This window comes from Littorina saxatilis, linkage group LG17 (genome assembly GCF_037325665.1).
Source record: "Littorina saxatilis isolate snail1 linkage group LG17, US_GU_Lsax_2.0, whole genome shotgun sequence".
Classification (NCBI taxonomy): domain Eukaryota; kingdom Metazoa; phylum Mollusca; class Gastropoda; order Littorinimorpha; family Littorinidae; genus Littorina; species Littorina saxatilis.
Window position 1 is genome coordinate 70,773,573 of NC_090261.1, and position 23,027 is coordinate 70,796,599.

The 23,027-nt window shown below is 41.5% G+C and overlaps 1 protein-coding gene across 1 annotated transcript; it reads right to left on the reverse strand.

Annotated features, from left to right (window-relative positions):
• Positions 1-12,681: 12,681 nt before the first annotated feature.
• Positions 12,682-16,980, reverse strand: LOC138953393 (Kruppel-like factor 18). Its single transcript, XM_070325193.1, has 3 exons — positions 15,109-16,980; positions 14,680-14,758; positions 12,682-12,827 (listed from the first exon to the last, which is right to left on the reverse strand). Exons 1-3 carry the CDS (start codon positions 16,978-16,980, stop codon positions 12,682-12,684), a joined length of 2,097 nt encoding a protein of 698 aa, XP_070181294.1.
• Positions 16,981-23,027: the final 6,047 nt, after the last annotated feature.

Sequence of the window (23,027 nt, forward strand, 5' to 3'; positions counted from 1 at the left end):
TATAACCTCGAGAAAGACAGAAAGGTTTGAGGGAAAGTCTTCAGGTAGGCAACACCAACATTATTTCGGCTATATTTTTGCATACACACTGCTGTTTTAAATTCACATTGCACCGTGGGTAACCGATTTCGGTCACTTCTTACGCCTTTTCTTTGGGTCCTTGCTTGAAAACTGATTTTATGACCAATGAAACAGATATCCGTGCCACGGCAGATTAATATGTTGTTTCATTTCTGGAAAGCACAGCTTCAGTCGACGTTAGTGACAGGGGACATAACTCATTCGAGAAACTAAGCCTTTGTTGTTTCTGATGTCACTATCATTATCGCAAAAAAACAAAAAACGCTTGAAACTTTCACACCCCAAAAGATCAAATATCGCTCATTAAATTTTCATTCCACACCTTACGCAACATCAGATAACACCCAGCTCCTCATTTCCTCACGTCCCGGCCTTGTCTCCCTCCCTCTTTCTCCGGTGTGTCCCAGATTGAAATCGGCACTCTCCCTGCCCCGACCCTACCACCACCCCCCCCCCCCCCTTTCCCTCCACAACAAAAAGTCCACTCTAATTGAACAAATATAATCGATTTCATAATTGTACGTTCTGTTTTCCATCTCGTTGTCGGCATCTTGCCTTTCCCGCGGCAAATAAAGCACAGGAGTCTCCAGGGACAGAGGGGGAGAGCTTGTGTTACACCGGATACCACTGTCCTCGCCGCGCTGCACGTGCGAGATTTTGTGCTGTGCAAGGCCCGGAGGCGAGTAGCGTTGGTATTTTTTTTTTTTTTATCGCGCGACAGACGATCGTCTGTGTCTGCCTGCGTCCTCAAAGAAGATGACAGGCGTCTGTGGGTTTGTGGCTGAAAGGTTATGCTGCGGGACAATGCAATCGTGGTTTGGGGTGGACTGGTCTGGATTGAAGCAGAATGGATTTAGTGTCAGCCGCCGAAGGATTGACAAAGACTTTCTATGGCTTATTTAAAGGAGCGATACTATATCATGGGTTTTATAAATTTTCTTCTCTTCTTCTTTTATAATTATTAATTAATGACCTATATGTGCTGATGACCAATTTAATTTCCTTTGTTGGATCAATAAAATGTTATGAGTTATGAGTTATGAGTCAAGTTTTGGGTTTTATCGTCCCTCCCCCCAAAATACGTATGTGGACCCCAAGAAACTTATGAAAAACATGGTGATACATGACACTTATTTAACGAAGTTTTAATTGTAACTTTTAACCATTTATCTCACCCACCCCCGTCATCCTCCCGTTTACCAGCATGCCCCGGCCCCTCACCCTTTTTTTTTTATTTTTTTTTTTATTTTTTAATATCGTATAAAATGTCATGTCCAATATAGGCATTTTAAGCCCTGACGGACAACAAACCCGTTAATTTTCGTTCGTTCAAGTTTTGGGATATAGCTGAATATGGCAGTTTTACGTACGTACCATTGAAAGAAGCGTGGGTTTTGTAAATATTATAACAGGCCTTTTTGATTATATTTGATTTTAGTGAAGCTCGTGTTTCACGAGTTCAGAGCTAGACAGAGTCGTTACTGTATTTCAGAGTATGTCTCCCCGTAACTGACACTTTCCACGCATACATGCTAGCACTGCAATCTTGTTTATCATCTAAACATTGTGTAACAAGCCACTAGCAAGGGGTGTGTCGGAAAGACGTGGACAGGGAGCATGTGTGGAAAGCTTGCCTCACTAAAAGCAAGAGTTATCACTCTTTCATAACCCATATAAACCAGGCAGAGTTATTGCCGGAGTTCCCCTATTCGAACACAATTGAGTTTTGACAGAAATGGCCTGAAACACCTCGTACTCGGATATAATAACGGAATCTGGACAAAGAATAGGGTAAAGGGGGGTAATTTGGACACCCTAAGAACTAGACGCTGTGGCTGGCCCATAGAAGTCGGTAAGCAAAGACGGTGGGGTTATATCTCAAGATTGGGGTTAGACCTACACATATGCAAGTGAAATAAAGGATCCTTATGTGTTTTGTCAACACACGGACTTGTTTCTTAAAATTTGAGAAAAGTTCAAATTTGTCGACTAGTCGGGTAAATTGAACAGGGCAAAGTTCAAATTAGCTGAACTCATTTGCATAAGTATTTAACCCAAGCCGACTATCTTTCATTGCTGCCAGAGCTTTCTTCGTGTCTTATTAGGGTCATTTATCATGACTGAAAGACCATAGAGTAAAGATATTGCAGTTTTCTAACATCAATACTAAAAAATGTAGACATTCAGCGACCTTTAGCTAAAATGTTCTAACAGTTCTCACCTCCCACCGTTGTTAGTCGTTGCGCTATTTTTTTCTTATGCAAACGTCATTGACAATCGCCAGTAACGTAAAAATACAGTGACATAAACAAAATTTACACGAACTATTAAAATATTCACCTTGTTCAATTTACCCCCCCACCCCCCCCCCTGTTCAATGTAACCCCCCCCCCCCCATAACCTACTTTTAACGCAAGGCAACGTCCCTACAGTTATTAAATTTTAAATTCCTGTCTGTTGATACGTCGTTGGCCTCGTGACTTTCTAAATGTGCAATACATTAGCACTGAAGTTACAACAAAACTGAAAAAACAACTTATTTGACATGAAAACGTGTCGTCAATTTTTTGTTTTAAACATATTTCATTTTATTGAGTTGATAACAAAGCTAAACATACGTTCTACAGGACAACCCGCTGGTCTCCCAAGGACCAATGCAAAAGGCGGCAATGAGACGCAAAACTAATCAAACCGTATCCTCCTCACTCTCTTGTCCTTTTGTCTCTCCTCATCCCCGCGCTCAAAACGCCTCCCCGGGGAGCGGCCCCACAGGCAATGATTAATGGTTACGTGCGCCCAGTGCATTATTGTGCATTACCGAAATTAGGCGTCCCGAGCTGGCCCTGCCAGGCGGGAAAAAAGCCTGTAAAGTTATTAGAAGCGCTGGCTCAAACAAACAGTTAATTTCGAGGCTCCTCGCAGGGGGTCGGGCCTCTCGTCTTGGCACTCGGAGATCGCGGAGATCGCGAGGAGATCGCCGAGATCGCGCTCCCTCGAGACCCGTCTCCCGCGACTGCTGGAAGCGGCAGGAGTTCAGCCTTAATGCGATTTGTCATCCTGGTCCGCGGCACCAAAAACCTCTCGGGCGATTTGATTTAGTGTTGTCATTAATTGAGATGAGAAATTTTGCCTTGGCCCGGATGAATTAGCTTTGAGGATCGGATTTCGTTATCAGTGCTGTTTGCGGTGATGGTTGAGATTGTCTTGCTTCTTCTTCGTGAAACTTTTTTTTGCAACTTCAACTTCGGGTTTACAATTAAAAAAAATTAATGTAGTGTGGTAGGTTTAATGTTCTTAGCTTGTCAACGTGGCTTATATAATAGGCCAAGGACAAGCACCAAAAGGATGAAAAGGGTTCTGCAATGAAGAAAAGCACATGTTGATCGTATAGTTTCTAATCCGTAACCTTGAGGCAGAATTGAAACTTGTCGTAATCGAACAAAGCGCATCAGCAGGGAAGGGATTGCGAGATGTCTTGACATGAACATGAAATATTGTTCTGACAGTTAAATGGCGCCTAATTGTCTTTGATGAGTCGAGTCCCGAAGGAACCTCTGTCCCTTCTTTCTGGAACCGGACCCGATTCCAGAGAACGCCGCCCTGATAACCATCTTCTGCCTGACTGACTTCCTGGGCCCGGAATTCATCCCGATTGAACGATAACAATCAGTTGCCAACTGTAATCCAGATAAGGGAAAAGATGGTAAAAGTGAATTAATTCAGCCCCCAGCTAGAAGCTTGGACACTGATGACAAAGGACATTAGTTTCTTGGAAGTATTAGACAACTTGCCAACAAAATCAAATTGTTCTGTTTTGCATTTCTTTTGTATTTGTTTGGTCTCTTTGGCGTGCTTTGCATTTTGTTCAGTGAGAGGAATTTTGAATATAATCCGAATTTGTTGAATATGATAATTACATAAAAACGAAAACGTGCGTGTGAACAAATACTGGAAAAGTTGCCAGCAGTTTTCTTGAAAATTAGAATATACTTACATTAGATTTAGAGAATATTTATGGGGAATCTGCTTCCAACCCATTTGTATCCCAAATACATTGACTCCCCGGCCCCAGCCAACTCTGTGCCTCTCATAATGTGTTTCGACACCATTCCATTGGAATCAAACATAAAACAAAATTCATACCTTTCAGACATACTCCTAACCCTATAATAATAATAATAATAATAATAATAATAATAATAATAATAATAATAATAATAATAATAATAATAATAATAATAATAATAACAATAATAATAATAACTGGACATTTTTAAGTGCCTAACCTATGGCTCTAGGCCCTTTACAAAAGAACATATATGACTAAGTGCCAAAAGGTGCTCACAGAACAGAAGACGACTTTGTTTTACAATAAAAATGTTTCTAAAAACGTGTGTCTGCTGAAAATTGGTGTGTGTGTGGATGAATGTGCGAAGAGATAGTGGACATAATTTCGTGTGTCTGACTTGAACGGTTTTGAAGTTATCTTTGTTTAAAGTCAAAAATAACGCCAAAACCGGCCATCTGAAAAAGGACATCGTGATACCTCGTGTTTTGAATATGCCACAGAAAAATAACAAGAAGCACAAATGAATTGCATTTAGTTTGATTGAATGCCTGAAACATCGCTTTACAGACGAGACCAAACGTCAAATCTAAATCTCGAGAGAATTTTTTTTTTTCGATAACCGAATTTTAAGGTGTCGCACGCAAGATGATTCGTCATCACGGCATACATTTTTCAATCGCAGATATTTACTAAATTTCTTTTTCAAAAACTCTGGAATTGATGTCGACACGTCAAGCGATAACGGTGTATCAAACTGCTGTCTTTCAAGTAATCCAGCAAAGACTGCAGAACTTTTGAACAGCATTTTTGAAAACGATTTGAAAATTTCGTCATATCTTGCGTGCGACAAAATGTTCGGTAATTAACGGTTATTTTCTTTTAAAAACAAAATTTACATGTACAAAGATCTACTTCATTTACGGAACCACGTGACACATTCTGTGTTCAAAATTTGTGAAGAAATCACGAACCACGATTGCGCTATCAAGTGTTGAAATTATGTCGTCAACATTTTTTCAGATCTTGCGTGCGACACCTTCTTGCGTTCAACATAAAATGTCACTACCTTATCGAGTTTAATGGGTAAAACTAACTATTTGTTGTCTTAGTTTAATCTTCTTAATTAAAAGCGTAATAAAACCGAACTTCTAAGATGAATTTTAATTGAGATTAGCGAAAGAGCGGGCACGCAAGTCGACCTTAAAGTAAAAGAATGATAACACGAGCGTTTGTCGTGTTGTCTTGCGTGCAACACATTGTCCAAAAAGGAAAATGTATATTTTTCTCAGACGTTTTTTAAGTTGAAACCTTGAAACTTCACACACATTTGGGGTTTAATCGCCCCCATGCATGGTAAAAGTCTTGTTGACCCTTGTCAGATTTCAAGGTCACGGCTGGGTCACATGTGGTTCAGAAAACGGATGAAACATATTTTTTCAGAGATTTTTGAAGCTAGAACCTTCAAACTTCAAACAACGCTTTTGCTTAATGATTGTTCAACATGGAGAATTCAAGGTTGATCCTTGAGAAATGTGAAGGTCATAGCAGGGTCTCGTGTGGGTAAAAAAAAAAACATAACCTTTTTCTCAGAGTTTTTCAAAGCAAGAACCTTGAAAGTTCACATTTTTGGGCTTAATAGCCCCCATACACGGTTAAAGTCTTGTTGACCTTTGTCGAATCTCAAGGTCACATGGGCAAATCAAAAACACGAAAATGCATCATTATCTCAGTTTTTTTTAAAGGGAGAGCCTTCAAACATCACACAACTCTCAACTCCGACTTAAAGAAGTTAAGGTAGATCCTTGTCACATGTCAAGGTCACAGAAAGGTCTCGTACGGGTAAAACAAACAAAACAAACAGATAATATTCATTTTTTCAGCTTTGTTGTTAGCTAGAATAGAGGCACATGCCACCATTCCATTCAACATGACTCATAGAAATGTATGATGTATGACGTAATTGCATTGTGTGTAATGACGCGGCTGCCTCTGTAGTTATTCCAGCCTTTGAAGAAATGGCGTTTTTCCTTGCTTGGACACATTTTTCCTTTTCTTGGATGTTTCAGGAGTTTGGGTGAGTTTGGTGTATATGGTTGAACACAATTTAAAATTTGCATAAAAGTGTATTAAAATAAACAGTGGTAGCCAGTCTCATCTGTTGTGTCGACAATTTAATCTCTTTTGTGTGACCTCAACTTGACCCCTCTGAATGCTCTCAATCATGGAAATTGACCACACTTTGATTATAACCAAACAACATCAAAACTTTGGAATGTGTGAAGTTTCAAAGGTGTTGCTTAAAAGGCGTTCGTGAAAATGACAATTGTATGTGTCTGACTTCAATGCGACCCCGCTGCGACCTTGACGTTTGATTTTATCAACCAGACTTTCATCATGTGTGAATGACTTCAAACACTATAAAACTAGTTGAAGAAATTGACAATTTTTCAAAGTTTAAGCCAGATGGCACTGCTGTGACCTTGAAATTTGACAAACATTAACCAGGCGGTCACCTTTTTTAGAAAATATCCTTAAAGGATCTTTAACCTTACTGTGACCTTGGAATTTGATGAGGTTTAATTTAACTTGCGTAGTGTGCCAAGTTTCAAGGCCCTAGCTTCAAAAACATATGAGAAAACCTCATTGAAAAATGTATATGTTTGACCTCAACGCGACCCTGCTGTGACCTTGACTTTTTCAACCAGACTTTAATCGTGTGTGAACATTATACACTAGAACTGTGTGTATTTTCAAAGCTCGTGCTATAAACGCGCTGAATAAATTGAAAATATTCCACATTTGGACCAGATGTGACCCCGCTGTGACCTTGAACTTTGACAAAGATTAACAAGCAGGTCACTTTTAATGAGGTTTTATAAAAATGCTGAAAGTATGTGAAGTATGTAAAGTCTAACTGATCTAGTATTAAAACATGTAAGACGTGACAACGACAATTTTCCAGTTTGCAAAGGAAATTTAACCTCGCTGTGACCTTGAAATTCAATGTTGTTTAGTGTGATGTGCACCATACCTGGAGGTCATTATACTTTGGTTGTGTGCCAAGTTTCAAAGCCCTAGCTTTAAAAACGTGCGAGATAACCTTAATGCTATGACTCAGTGCCGTTTTGAATGATATAACGAACAAAATTATCGTTATTTGTAAAATCATTTGGGTAAATTTATCTTTTCTTTTCGTAATTGGGTTCCAGCATCTGTTGTCTTAACAAAAATCACAATATCAGTCGTGTTTGTCAACTTTTATTTTTTAGCCCCTTTGTCCGCTTTTCGTGCGCACCTTTTGGCACTTAGTCATATATATATACAGAATAGAACAATTAAAAGTACAACCTACATAAAACAAATTAATCATACAGACACAAATCACCACATGTACTGTTCACACAATAGGCTAATCACAATGCAATACACACTATATATATATATATATATATATATATATATACAAACATACACAGCTAACACTCTCAACAATCATAACAACTTTATGGGAGAGGAGTATGTGCAGAAATGGAATGAAGAAGACATTAGGCCAGGTTGGTGTAATATTCTGTGAAAAAGAAAGTTTTCAACTGTTGTTTAAAAGAGCTGAGAGAGGTGCAGTGTCTGACAGAGAAGGGAAGAGAGTTCCAGAGTGGTGGTGCAGCACAACAGAAGCTTCTTGCTCCGTGCTGCTTCCTGTTGAAGCGCTCAACTTTCAGTAGCCTGGTGTCAGCGGATGATCTGAGTGTGCGTGATGGGGTGTATATGTACAGGAGTTCAAAAAGGTACTGAGGGGCACTTCCTGAGAAGACCTATCTCCGGGACATCTCCTCGGACTAGGTTTCTAACTTTTTGAGTCACTTGAGAAAAAGTGACTCTATGTAATCGGTCAGTGTTAGTCTGTCCGGCCGGCCGTCCGGCCGGCCGTCCGTAGACACCACCTTAACGTTGGACTTTTCTCGGAAACTATCAAAGCGATCGGGCTCATATTTTGTTTAGTCGTGACCTCCAATGACCTCTACACTTTAACGATGGTTTCGTTGACCTTTGACCTTTTTCAAGGTCACAGGTCAGCGTCAAAGGAAAAATTAGACATTTTATATCTTTGACAAAGTTCATCGGATGTGATTGAAACTTTGTAGGATTATTCTTTACATCAAAGTATTTACATCTGTAGCCTTTTACGAACGTTATCAGAAAAACAAGGGAGATAACTAGCCTTTTCTGTTCGGCAACACACAACTTAACGTTGGGCTTTTCTCGGAAACTATAAAAGTGACCGGGCTCAAATTTTATGTGAACGTGACTCATTGTGTTGTGAATAGCAATTTCTTCCTGTCCATCTGATGCCTCATATAATATTCAGAACTGCGAAAGTGACTCGATCGAGCGTTTGCTCTTCTTGTTAAAGGAGATAAAGATTTTAAATAAGATTTAAAGTAACAAGTGTGAAGATATGTGAGCTTTTAACAACAAAAAATTGTCTTCATTTTACTATGATAGACTCAAATGTGCATAGTTTCAAACACGAAGTCCACCATGTAAACTGAGAAAGGAAAGACAATCAATTGAATTGGTCCCGAATAGCAAAGTACGCTGAAGGAACTTGAAAAACCAACAACCCATAACCATCAACCCAAAACCAACAACTCATAACCATTAACCCATAACCATCAACCCAAAACCATCAACCCAAAACCAACAACCCTTACCCTATCAAACCCGCGGTCTGTATATGTTGGGTACACAATACGACTGGGATGTGGGGACAATAACTTCTGCACAAAAAATGTCTTGTAACAATGGACCCAGTGATGGACCTGTGACGAGACAAAATTCGTGTCCTAGCTGCATTTTTGTCAATTGTTTCATGTCATGTATTTTGAATAAAATTGTGTTTAAACCAAGACAAAATTCGTCGTTGACATAACGAGGCGTCAGGGACATAATGGGTCTGGGATATATATATATACACATTATACACAGTTACTTCAGGGCAAAGTGCATTGGGAAATAATATACCTGGGATACAATAAGCCTGGAACATGGAACATCATGGATCTTGAACATAAGTGTGTCAGGAAACTTTTATAGTACGAGCCATAATTATGGAGCTTACAAAAAAGCGTTGTTGGTCACAGTTTGGTTGGTTGCATTGGTAGATGTCTTTTTTTAGATATATATATTCAACCAGAAGCCTATCATACTAGAAGTAGTATTGTATTCACTTGTGATTCAACCTAATTGGCTATACAGCACGGAAGTAATTGTGTTTACTTTCTTGGTTAAATTGTGGCACCCATGTTTGAAACTATTTACATTTAGCACTATCACACTTGTTACTTCCAATCTTGTTAAAACTGTTGATTTCCTTTAAACAGTTAAAACATCTTGTCCGATTCGGGGGAGTTGGTCTGGGTGATAATAGACCTTCAATCAATCAATCAATATGAGGCTTATATTGTGCGTATTCCGTGGGTACAGTTCTAAGCGCAGGTGTGTTTTTGTGTGTGTGTTTTTTGTTTTTATTTTTAATGCATTTTATATCGCACACATATTCAAGGCGCAGGGATTTATGCCTTGAATGCAATAGACACGGGACACAACGGTCTAGGCCTTGTGCATCACGGATTTACGTAACTTGACACTATGGGACATTCCGGGACGGGGAAATAGCTTAGTGGGTGGCTGCGCTGGCTTCAAAACCAGCTGTCGCTATCCGTGTGGGTTCGATCCCCACGTTTGGCGACATTTATTTCCAGAGTCTACTTTGTGCAGAGCTCCTCGGTGTCAGAACATCCCCGTGTGCACGCATGCGCAGGATAAAGAACCCAAGTTCACAGTGAAAGTCTCGGGGCTTGCAAACACGAATACACGCATGCACGAAAAAGAAGAAAACATGGGTAGCGCTGTACTGTATGACAGCTCGCTTTCCAAAGGGAGAAAGCGGCCCGAGGGTAACTTCACAGGACCATATGAAATCTTATCCTTATCCTATCCTTATAGAATACGATATACTTTTGACGGAATAGAACACAGTGGGCCTTGGTCACTTTACACCTGGGATACAATATGCTGCCCTTTTTAAGGCGTAAGGGTCACCCAGAATTTGGAAAAAAATCGTTTTTCAGATATACTAAATTATGATGTTGCCAAAAGCTAGAAAAATATCTCTATTTTCATGTGCAGTTTACATTTTGTCTCTAGCATACATAGTTTTCTTGCAATAAGTGCTCAAAGTAGGTTGGTGGGAATTAAAAATCACTGGCCGAAATATCTAAAATAACAACAATCCTATTTGCGCTGAGCTGCTGGAAAATAATAAGCCTAACCTGTCTCTCTGGTTTACAACAACCGTAAAACGACTGCTCCCTACAGTTGACGGCAAGATGGCGGCTTTCGTGCATTGAAAGTGAATTTCGCAGCGAATTATCGAGCCTACTGTGAAAAGAGTCAACTTTTTGAGAAAATCATCATGTTTTATGTGGTGAAAGTTCGCGCGAAATCACAGAGCAGCTACACTGTCTGCATGATCAACTTTTTTAAATATTCACCTATTCCATTGAAACTTTGCACATCAAATGTTCACTGGACTGGCTATAGTTTGTTCTAAAATGAAGCTGATAATCAGAAAAATAGAATTTTTTTGATTGTGTGATATATCATAATAATATATAGAATTATAGTATTCTTTGCTAATGCTACTAAAAGCAAAATTTCCAACAAAACAGAAAGCTTTTAGAACATACTGTAGGTAATAATGCTTTAAATATGAATGCCAATTTATTTTTCAATTGGACACATACTTTTTCCCCAAGAGTGCATTGAAAAATGCTAAAATTAGCATTTTTGCAGGTTTATTTTGCCCATTTTTTTACGAACTAAATAATTTTTTCAGTTGTTCTACTTAATTTAGGCATTCAAACTTGATGTTTTCTGAAAATATAATGATTTTTGAAGAAAACTACCAAATATCAAGCCAATTCATTGATTACAAGTGACTGAATAAAAAAATAACAGTTTTGGTCCGACAATCTGGGTGACCCTTACGCCTTAATGAGTAGCAGAAAATCAAACGCAATCTGTAACTATTGCGTCGCCTCTGAGCAAGAACTAGGGAGGTTATGACAGCCTCGTCTTCTAGCTAAATTGTTACCAGCAGCGATCTAATTGCGCGACCATGCAACGACGACATACTAATCCCGTTGCAAAATGCCGCCTGACCAGACGAGACAGACGAAGCATGTCGAACAATCTGCGAATTTTATGGACACCGCACGGGTGCCCTTCATTCTTCCGCCAATTCCATCAATTCCATCAATTCCAGCAATTCACCCCTGTAGTCAAAAGAGGGGGAAGGGGGGGGGGAGTATTAGGGGAGGATTTACCGCATTAGGCGCCGCCCCCCAACCGATGTTAACTTAAGGGAAAGTCCCTAAGATGCTGAGGACAATTGTATTTGTTAATACAAAGTATGGATACTAAGAGATAATGATAATGATATGTCTTTATTTTCCGAGGGTAATTGAATAAACATTCTCATACTTTTTCTTTTCATATCCAGCCCTCACCTAGAATAGGGAAACACATTTTAACAGAGAGATAGAGAGAGAGAGAGAGAGAGAGAGAGAGAGAGAGAGAGAGGGGGGGGGGAGGGAGTAAAATGTACCCCCCCCCCTCCCATCGGCACCTCAACATCCAGCCAAGCTCCCTCCCAAAACTGAGGGCAGTTGTATTTATTAATATGGCCACCATCCCGTTGCCAATTACCACGGGGCTGTCAACTCAGACGCTCTCTTGAATTCATGCCGAGATGACGACTAGACGACGAGGACTCCCGGTCCCCTTCACTCCCCCTGGGCAATACCAGCATTGGAAGCAAAGCGTTTACACAGATTCCCCGCAATGAGGGGCGAAAGAGGAGATGAAGAGCAAGAGGGATGAGGTCGGGAGGGATGGAGAGAGCGAGGATTGAGACAAAGCGAGGAGGTGATCGAAGGTGGGAGGATTGTGGCGGAGGAGGAATGGGTGGAAAGGATGAAGATGTGATTTAAGATGGAAAGAAGGAGAGGGGGGGAGGGAAAAGAAGAAGGTCGAGCAATAAAGATGACTGAAGGTGGGTGGGTGGATAGTGCTAGGCTCAGGGAAGGAGGAGCGGACGAAGGGCTGTGAATTGGGGGCGGGGTGGGGTGGGGGGGGGTGGATTGAGGCCGGGGTTTGGGTATGGAGATGAGCCGCCAGGGACAAAAAGGCAAGGAGACACAAGAAGCCAAGTGCGAAACACAAGAGGACGCTGCAAGGAAAGATGGAGATAAGGATGAGAAAAAGCTCTTTTTTTTATTTTTTTATTTTTATTTTTTTTTGGGGGGTGGGGTGTGGTGTGGTGGGGGCGGGGGAAGGAGACGAACGGAGAGACACAAGAGGACCAGGGGGAAACTCGGGAGGAAAAGGTGGAAGGGTCGCCGCCTGTCTTGACAGCTCATTGATGGAGGGATATTGGCCCGGTTAAGGAAATTAAGGCGCCTGACCGTTCAGCCCTTGTCCCGGGGGACGGGGAGAGCGGTCGCTAATCTGCTACGGTAATGTTTCATTCTGGCCTCGGGGGCTCCGAGGGGCGTCGCTTCCTGGAAGTCAGGCACCACCATCATCACAAACGCCAACAGCAGCAAGAAAGGGTCTAAATCGACACAAAAAGAGAACATTTTTTATTTATTACTCAATACGATACTTACGAGTAGTGACTCTGTAGCTGAAATGGGTTAGCGCCGTTTGGCTATGCGACCGATTCCTGGAGAAGGCAGCGACAAGCTGTCGAAAGATTGATTAGGAATGTACCAAACCTGGTTACTGATGGGTTATCTTCTTGCTTAAACAAAAAGAGAAACTCCGGAAATAACGGGTTTATATCGGTTGTTAAAGAGTGATTAATACTCTTACTTTTATTGAGGCAAACTTTCAACACGTGCTCCTTGTGCTTCAGACACACCCCTCGCTAGTGACTGGCTTATACTGTTACGTGGACAAATTCGCCTCGATAAAAGCAAAAGTATTCACATTTTCACAATCCCTGACAGAGTTATTTCCGAACATCGTCTATATAATTGGGTCTAGAGTACGGCGATCCTACAGCAAGGAAAGATGTGCGGCCCGGAACCTCCATTGGAGAGGATAGTACGTACAGATTGTCCAGCAATTTGATTATTTATTCTCCAAACGACAACAACAAAAAAGTAGTGTCAAATATTTCAGATGTTTTTCATGGCTTTGTTTTGTTGGATTTTTTTCGTGTTTGTTTTTTTCGTGATGGAAGCATGTAGGCTATGCCCCCCTTCCCGAAGTTGCCATTCGAGTGGGGTTGTTCTCCATGATGTCGTTGTGAGCCCAAAGTATATTGCATTAATTGTGCGTGGAAGGGTTTTCCCACGGTATCACGACAATTACCGGTTGCACTTCCTGAAGACGTTTTTCTACGGACCCCCAACAGCTCCAAGGCCCATGTTACGTGCATTTCGCGAAAGCGCGTTTCGGAATACCACGACAAGTCTCGGATGCATTTTGCAAAGGCCTGTTTCATGTACCACTAGAAGCCCCGAATGCATTTCGCGAAAGCGCGTTCCGGAATACCACGACAAGTCTCCGGTGCATTTTGCAATGGCCTGTTTCGTGTACCACTAAAAGCCCCGAGTGCCACGACAAGTCTCGGGTGCATTTTGCAATGGCCTGTTTCGTGTACCACTAAAAGCCCCGAGTGCATTTCGCGAAAGCGCGTTCCGGAATACCACGACAAGTCTCGGGTGCATTTTGCAAAGGCCTGTTTCATGTACCACTAAACGCCCCGAGTGCATTTTGTGGAGGCGCGTTTCATAGTACCTCGACAAATCGCCAGGTGCATTTCGTAAAAATGTGTTGGTATGAGGTCAAGAGCCAAGTAGACCACATTTCGCGTGGGGGACTCCTCACAGTTTGCCTGGGTTATCGAGGTTACCTTGTGGAAAAAGTTCCACAAAATGTTCCCGGATCCTTTCTTGGAACCTCGGAAGAAAATGCACAAAATGTTCCCGGATCCTTTCTTGGAACCTCGGAAGAAAATCCACAAAATGTTCCCGGATCCTTTCTTGGAACCTCGGAAGAAAATCCACAAAATGTTCCCGGATCCTTTCTTGGAACCTCGGAAGAAAATGCACAAAATGTACACGGAGCTGTGTGTTGCACCGGGGGCGGGAAAACTTCACGTGCATCCGGAATGTCTTGTGGTACCGCCAAAAATACCACTTATAATGTTTTACCCATGTCAACTGTTTTGAACTGGACCCTTTCAGATCCACTAACAGCAGATCGCGGACTGGTAGGGGATGGGAGAGGAAACGTGAAACCCTGCAAGAAGCCTGCAGTTGCCTTGTCCTCCCGTTTTTTTGCCTTTTCCCTTTCCTTTTTCCTCCCCTCGGCACCTCTTGTGCCTTCCGCGGCGATGTCAAGCCCCGGCTTTGATCTCATTTTTTGTCATTATCTTTCGGCGAGCGCATCATCACATTGTCTCTGTCCCATCCACAGGCCTGGGCCTTTCTCTCCCCCGCTTTCCTCCACAACTTCTTTTTTAAAGGCACAGTACTGTTAACGATTCGAGTCACCAGAGTTATGTGGGTTAGGTTAAAGAAACACAAAAATACAAATCATGCCGAAAGCGGCGTATGGCTGCCTAAATGGCGGGGTAAAAACGGTCATGCACGTAAAATCCTACTCGTGCAAAAACACGAGTGTACGTGGGAGTTTCTGCCAATGAACAAAGAAGAAGAGAAGATTCACAATCTCAGCTCTGGTCAGGCTTTTACAGAGAATCAGACCATCCCTCCATGTGAACAAAATAATAAATAAAATAAATAAACAGCCTTTGGTGCTTTCTGTGAAGAGTGTGATATTTGTAAATTAATTAATTGATTTATGATGTACGATATCGATACCTGCACAGCCTGGTGGTGACTTAACGATTCATTCTCTACTGTTGAAATGATGAAGTCTCCGAGACAAACTTCATTCTCTACTGTTGAAATGATGAAGTCTCCGAGACAAACTTCATTCTCTACTGTTGAAATGATGAAGTCTCCGAGACAAACTTCATTCTCTACTGTTGAAATGATGAAGTCTCCGAGACAAACTTCATTCTCTACTGTTGAAATGATGAAGTCTCCGAGACAAACTTCATTCTCTACTGTTGAAATGATGAAGTCTCCGAGACAAACTTCATTCTCTACTGTTGAAATGATGAAGTCTCCGAGACAAACTTCATTCTCTACTGTTGAAATGATGAAGTCTCCGAGACAAACTTCATTCTCTACTGTTGAAATGATGAAGTCTCCGAGACAAACTTCGTTCTCTACTGTTGAAATGATGAAGTCTCCGAGACAAACTTCGTTCTCTACTGTTGAAATGATGAAGTCTCCGAGACAAACTTCGTTCTCTACTGTTGAAATGATGAAGTCTCCGAGACAAACTTCATTCTCTACTGTTGAAATGATGAAGTCTCCCAGACAAACTTCATTCTCTACTGTTGAAATGATGAAGTCTCCGAGACAAACTTCATTCTCTACTGTTGAAATGATGAAGTCTCCGAGACAAACTTCATTCTCTACTGTTGAAATGATGAAGTCTCCCAGACAAACTTCATTCTCTACTGTTGAAATGATGAAGTCTCCGAGACAAACTTCATTCTCTACTGTTGAAATGATGAAGTCTCCGAGACAAACTTCATTCTCTACTGTTGAAATGATGAAGTCTCCGAGACAAACTTCATTCTCTACTGTTGAAATGATGAAGTCTCCGAGACAAACTTCATTCTCTACTGTTGAAATGATGAAGTCTCCGAGACAAACTTCATTCTCTACTGTTGAAATGATGAAGTCTCCGAGACAAACTTCGTTCTCTACTGTTGAAATGATGAAGTCTCCGAGACAAACTTCGTTCTCTACTGTTGAAATGATGAAGTCTCCGAGACAAACTTCGTTCTCTACTGTTGAAATGATGAAGTCTCCGAGACAAACTTCATTCTCTACTGTTGAAATGATGAAGTCTCCCAGACAAACTTCATTCTCTACTGTTGAAATGATGAAGTCTCCGAGACAAACTTCATTCTCTACTGTTGAAATGATGAAGTCTCCGAGACAAACTTCATTCTCTACTGTTGAAATGATGAAGTCTCCCAGACAAACTTCATTCTCTACTGTTGAAATGATGAAGTCTCCGAGACAAACTTCATTCTCTACTGTTGAAATGATGAAGTCTCCGAGACAAACTTCATTCTCTACTGTTGAAATGATGAAGTCTCCGAGACAAACTTCATTCTCTACTGTTGAAATGATGAAGTCTCCGAGACAAACTTCATTCTCTACTGTTGAAATGATGAAGTCTCCGAGACAAACTTCATTCTCTACTGTTGAAATGATGAAGTCTCCGAGACAAACTTCATTCTCTACTGTTGAAATGATGAAGTCTCCGAGACAAACTTCATTCTCTACTGTTGAAATGATGAAGTCTCCGAGACAAACTTCATTCTCTACTGTTGAAATGATGAAGTCTCCGAGACAAACTTCATTCTCTACTGTTGAAATGATGAAGTCTCCGAGACAAACTTCATTCTCTACTGTTGAAATGATGAAGTCTCCGAGACAAACTTCATTCTCTACTGTTGAAATGATGAAGTCTCCGAGACAAACTTCATTCTCTACTGTTGAAATGATGAAGTCTCCGAGACAAACTTCATTCTCTACTGTTGAAATGATGAAGTCTCCGAGACAAACTTCCTTCTCGAAACTCTTCGTCACTTCCTTGTGGGACATGCAGAAAAAACGGACAGAATGTTTCCGTGTCGCCGTTATTCACGTTATGAGAAAGTTCTAACTTTGTTTGTCTTTTGACGTCAAAGATTTCACTTTGATACAGAGGGTCAAAAAGGCTCTTTATAAAAAAAATGTGTTCTCGGTATTGTATGTCTTTAACAGACTCTAGTGTCAAATTAGTGTTTAACTAATCCTTTGAGACGCACTCGCTCTGCAAAGGAAGCACTGAGTCACAATGTTGATGTTTGGTAAGTCAGTGTCCAAGTAGAGGGGAGGGGTGGGGGGGGGAGGGGGGGGTTCTTATCTTGTGTAAAATCCTGAGTAGATTTTGGATGGTGAGCCGAACCTTTTTTTTTTTAGTGGCAATCTTTGAAATGAATTAATCGAAAACATTCGTTGATGTTGATATTGGGAATGTGTCCAAGGTTAGCTATGTTCTTATCCCAAGTAAAATCCTGATCAGATTCAAGATGGTCAGAATGCCTCACCGTTTTCTCGGGAAGCACTGCGCCTTTAAAGAGTGGTGCCAGACCTCCTATTGTTTGCCGCTCTCATCTCTCATCGGACTTGTCTAGAGCTTCCCTTTCCCCCCTCGCCTTCTCAAATATCTCGCCCGCTCTCTCAAAACATCTGCGGGCATTTTCGTCTCCGAGGTTTCCTCTCGAAATAAAAAAGACAAAATCTGAAGAAGAAAAAAACTGACCCTGAAAATTGGTCGGAGCGGGGAGGAGGAGAAGAAGCGAGAATGGGTGGTGGGATGGGGGGCTTGCGGGAGTGAAAGGGGTGCATTCAAGGGAGGGAAGCCTCACGTCATTTTCCGTTTCTCGAGAGTTGCGGTACTTCCGGAGTGACGGTTGGTCGCTTTTGTCGCTCGGAGGGAGCTGACCAGGCTTCTCTTTTTTTTTATTTTTTTTACGGAGGGGGTGGAGGGAGGGTGATCGTATGCTGGCTCGCTGCGGGATATGAAAGAGAATGAAATGGAAGATAATAACCCGCATAGTGGTGCCCCCCAAAAGAGAAGCAGACGAGAGGGAAACAATGCCGTCTGGATGATATGGAACTGCGCATCAAATTCTGACACTGTAATTGCGCGTAAAGGATTTGAAAGAGCGGATGCGGTGAATAAAGCACAACGCAGAAAACACTCCTTCGGCTATAAAGAAACAAAATTAAACTGAAAAGGAAAGAAAGAACGTAAGAATTAAAAGAAAAAAGTACCCCGTAACCCCCTCCCCCCGCCTCCCCGTACACAAAAGAACAGAAACTAAAATATAAAAAAATCTTTAACAATGATTAAGAAAAAGAAACGAAATAAGAAAAGAAAGGAAAACAATCACAGCTGAAATCTACGGGGCCCCCTTCCCCGTAATAAAGTAATATTTGCGCAATCAATCACAAGATATTTTCTCCCAGCACTTGATTGAAAGTGACACAAGCACGAGTCGCCTCCCCTGAATTACCCGCGCTTGGAATGACATCAACGGGATTTCCCGAAGACGGGCCAAGTTGAGTCCACATTGTTTTTATTTCCCTGGAGACGGGGCTCTTGAATTCGAAAGCGGCGGAGGGACAGATTAGTTCCGGCTTAAAGGCACAGTGCTTACCCAGAACACAGTCAGGCACTGTGACCATCTTGATCTGGTCAGGGTTTCACTTGGGATAAGAACAACCGGACAAAAGAGTGACTCAATATCAACACCCTCACGGCTTCCTTTGCACAATGAACAATTGTGTGTGTGTAAATTTATTTTACAGACTGCCAGTGTCCGTTTAGAAATTAAATCATACAAAAACAATTCCCACTCTGCGCAGGGAGTATCTAGACTGTTTATTTTTGGTATGTGTCGGAGTGAGTATTATCCCATCAAATTGTTTATTTTCATTTCATGTCATTTCGTTTAATTTACTCTATTATCCCAGTGCTGGGAAATTCGAGTCGCTTCCTCCCAGCGGAAAGCTAGCAGCAACAAGAGTGGCGCTACCCAGGTCCTTTACGTTCCACTGTTGTGACACGGGGGTGAAACTAGCCTGGATACCGTCTCTGAGTCTACGCATAAAGTTGACCCGTTTACGCGACTGACTGACTGTGTTACTAAGGTTGCTAGGACTTAGTTGGGACATGATTTGTTGTTTTATACGCTGTTAACCGTTTACGCGGTCAGGGTTGCGGAGCAGGCGCGTGAGGGGAGGGGAGGGGGGGGGGGGGGGGGGGGCAGACTGTCAAGGGGGAGGGGGTGGAGAGGCGGAGGCGTACGGTGTGGCGATGGGATTAGGGGGAGGTGGGGATGGGGAGGGGGGGGGGGGATCTGAGCCCTAGGGAGGAGTAGAAATGGCAAAGGGACGGAGGTGGCTGCAAAGAGCAGAAGGATTAATTTTCTGACGCCCGTATCGTAAAAATCGTGCCCCTGGATTCTCCCCGAGGCTGCCAGTCATCCAGGAACAATGAAATGCACTTTTCTTTCCGCAGTGGATGTCGTGTGTGTAATGACGCTTTTGTTTTCATCTTTGTATTGTTTCCAGGACAGTGAAAAGTAGTTCGTTTGAAAACAAAAGTTACTGAACAAGTACCCAGTATTTTCATATGATAGGTGTATGGTTGTTGTTATTGTTTTTTTGTTTTGTTTTTTAAACATGATTTTATTTCGATAACATATGGTGGCATTTTTCCCGCAATGATCACTGCGATGAAGAGTATTGTTTATTAAAAAAAAACCAAAAAAACCCCTGTTTTGTTTTAAGGATATTATATAGAAAAGTTTTTTCAGTGAAGAGAAAAAAGATACCAAACCAGTGCTAATTTCATTAATATGGAAAAACAACAATATTATGAGGCTGAGGAGAATTAAAACTCTAACGAATTACATAATTGAGAAAGTTATTTATTATTGCTGTGGACGTGCCATGTTTTTTGTGCATTTTATGCCATCTAAGTTTACATGCACTTGTTATTACTTCATTTTTAATTCTATTTTGTCATATATAATTTTTTTATCTTTTTAATATGACAATTCTATTCTATTGAGTAGAGGGAGTAGTTGGAATAAAAGCAATAGCCTATTATTATAGTGGTGTTTAAAAAATATCACTTGCCTGAAAAGATCAAGTTTCGTAAGCTGTTAGATGCCAAAAAAGTGCAACAACGAACACACACAAAATAGAAAAAGAAGACCTTTCTATGGCAAATAATCGAATTTCGTTTACGTCGTATCAGATACGACAATGCAAAAATCCTCATGGACCGTACAACTGAATGTAGCGAAAACTAAAAGAATGCAACAACAACGAACAAACAAACAAAATAGAAAAAGAAGACCTTTCTATGGCAAATAATCGAATTTTGTTTACGTCGTATCAGATACGACAATGCAAAAATCCTCATGGACCGTACAACTGAATGTAGCGAAAACTAAAAGATTGCTTAGTTAGGAGAATGCACTGCATTGCAAAACGTTACAAGTCTCCGCAAAAAAACCACTGTATGTGGTTATCAGGCAAGATCGATATAAAGGGAGAGTATCACGACTATGCATGACTTTAAAAAGGCGGTTACTTCCCTTGCGTCGATCTGAGACTACAGCTCCCCATCCTTGTTTCCTCTCTCTCCCCTCTCTCTATCCCCCCACCCTCTCTCTCGCTTTCTGCCTCTGTCTGTCTGTTTGTTTCTGTCTGTCTGTCAGTCTGTCTGTATGTTTGTCTATCTCTGTGTCTGTCTGTCTGTCTCTCTTTCTCTCTAAATCTTTATCAGTCCTTGTAAAATAAAGTTCAGTCTCTCTCTCTCTCTCTCTCTCTCTCTCTCTCTCTCTCTCTCTCTCTCTCTCTCTCTCTCTCTCTCTCTCTCTCTCTCTCTCTCTCTCTCTCTCTCTCCAGCATTAAAATACATCCACAACTGCTGACGCCAACAGATGGTGACGACGACGACGGCGGTGACGACGATGATGATGATGATGACGTCGACGACGATGACGACGATGATGATGATAATGGTGATGATGATGATGATGATGATGATGATGATGATGATGATGATGATGATGATGATGATGATGATGATGATGATGGATTTATTATAAAGTTTTCGTCCTTTCCATCACCCCCAAAGCACACACGCACACAGCTCTTAAAGCCAAGCTCTATAGCTGTCAGTGTATGTCCCCGATGTCCCCAAATAGCTAGTACTTGAATTGCTGTTTCCCAGTAAACGAATTCCACAGATAAGCCACACAGCAAGACGTCACAAAAGCCACAGCTTTAATCTTTCGAATCTGGCCAAAAGCCTTTTTCGATTATGGAATCATCCAAACGCACATGCTGATTCTCCCGTGGTGCGATTTCAGGGCTCAGGTGGAAACTGGCCCGACACCCTGGGGGTAAACACGAACTAAGCAAGCCGAGGGGGTCGGGGATAGGGGGAGGGGGGGGGGGGGGGGGGGGGGTGAGCGAAGGAGTAGGGGGTGGCCGTGGGGGTGAGGGGCGCGTGCAGTTGAAGATTCTTGGATCCTTGGCTCAAAGGGTCAAAAATCCGAAAAAGAAATATTAATGCCTTATTTAAAAAAAAAAGGCGTTATTTTCAAAAAAAATTAGGCCTTATTTGTGAAGAATAAGGCCTTACATTTTTACGTTCATAAAAAACACGAGGGCTTAAAGGAATAAGGCCTTTAAAAAAGATTAGGCCTTATTTTGAAATCAGGCCTTATTTCATTCCTTTCTTTAGACCACATGTTTTGGATTTTCGACATTTTGTGTCAAGGATATTTGGAGGTTCGGGGAAAACGCGGTATAACCACCAGTTGAACTCGGAGAACAATAGGACGGCACGGTATTATGTGTGTGTAGTAAGGGTTTTTCCAATACAGTGGAACCCTCCTGTTAAGACCTCCAAAGATCTGAAAAAATTGGGTCTTAAAAAGGAAGGAGCCTACAGATGGTGACGACGACGACGACGGTGACGATGATGATGATGATGATGATGATGATGATGATGATGATGATGATGATGATGATGATGATGATGATGACGGCGACGACGACGACGACGACGGTGACGATGATGATGATGATGATGATGATGATGATGATGATGATGATGATGATGATAATGGTGATGGTGATGATGATGATGATGGATTTATTATAAACGGTTTTCGTCCTCTCCATCGCACTGATGAGACCTATAACGGATAATGTTAAACTTGTGACTTGTGCTCAAAAGTCCCCCTCCTGCAGACGAAAAGGGGGTGGGTGGGGGAGGGGAGGGGAGGGGAGGGGTGAAGGTGAATAGGGGTACTGTGGCGCGTGTTGGTAACAGCAGCTTGGCTAAACATTTTCAGTTAGGATCCGGTTAGGGCCGGGTCCGGGATTTACAGACAAAAGAATATATACAGTCTTGTATCAGCTCTAATGAATAACAACAGAACCGTCGTAGCGGTTGGTCGGGAGTCGTGAGTCCTTGTGATATTTTCTCGGTGCGGGCGATACCAAAAAAACATAGTAACATTTGATGAGTTATATGTGTCTGTCTCCCTGTCTGTCTGTCTGTCTGTCTGTCTGTCTGTCCTCTCAACTTGCCAGTCCTGTCTATCATCCTCATCATCATTGTCGTCGTCGTCGTCATCATCATCATCATCATCATCATCATCATCATCATCATCATCATCATTATCTCTCTGGAGAACAACCACATACATTAAATCATAAATAATCAACAATTTTCACACATAATAACCCTTAGAAAAAACATGCAACCAAAAATGTAAAACTGAAAGAAAATAAAGACCATCTAAAGACCTTAGAATTAGTGTATTATGGACTTAAGTTATTGGGTTCTGGGTGCGTCTCAGAATCTCGTCCTCTGTTTGTGACATTATCACCAAAAGTAAAATCTTCCCAGAAAACTTTGATAATACTATTTACACACTTCTCAGGGTGTACCTTTTCAGTTTAAACAAGAAAAAATATAACATTGCCTTTAGTTTGCCATATATTGAGCATTATTTGGACCATGTGTGCAAAATCACCCGTGTAACATGGAAAAAATAAAAGACAAAAAA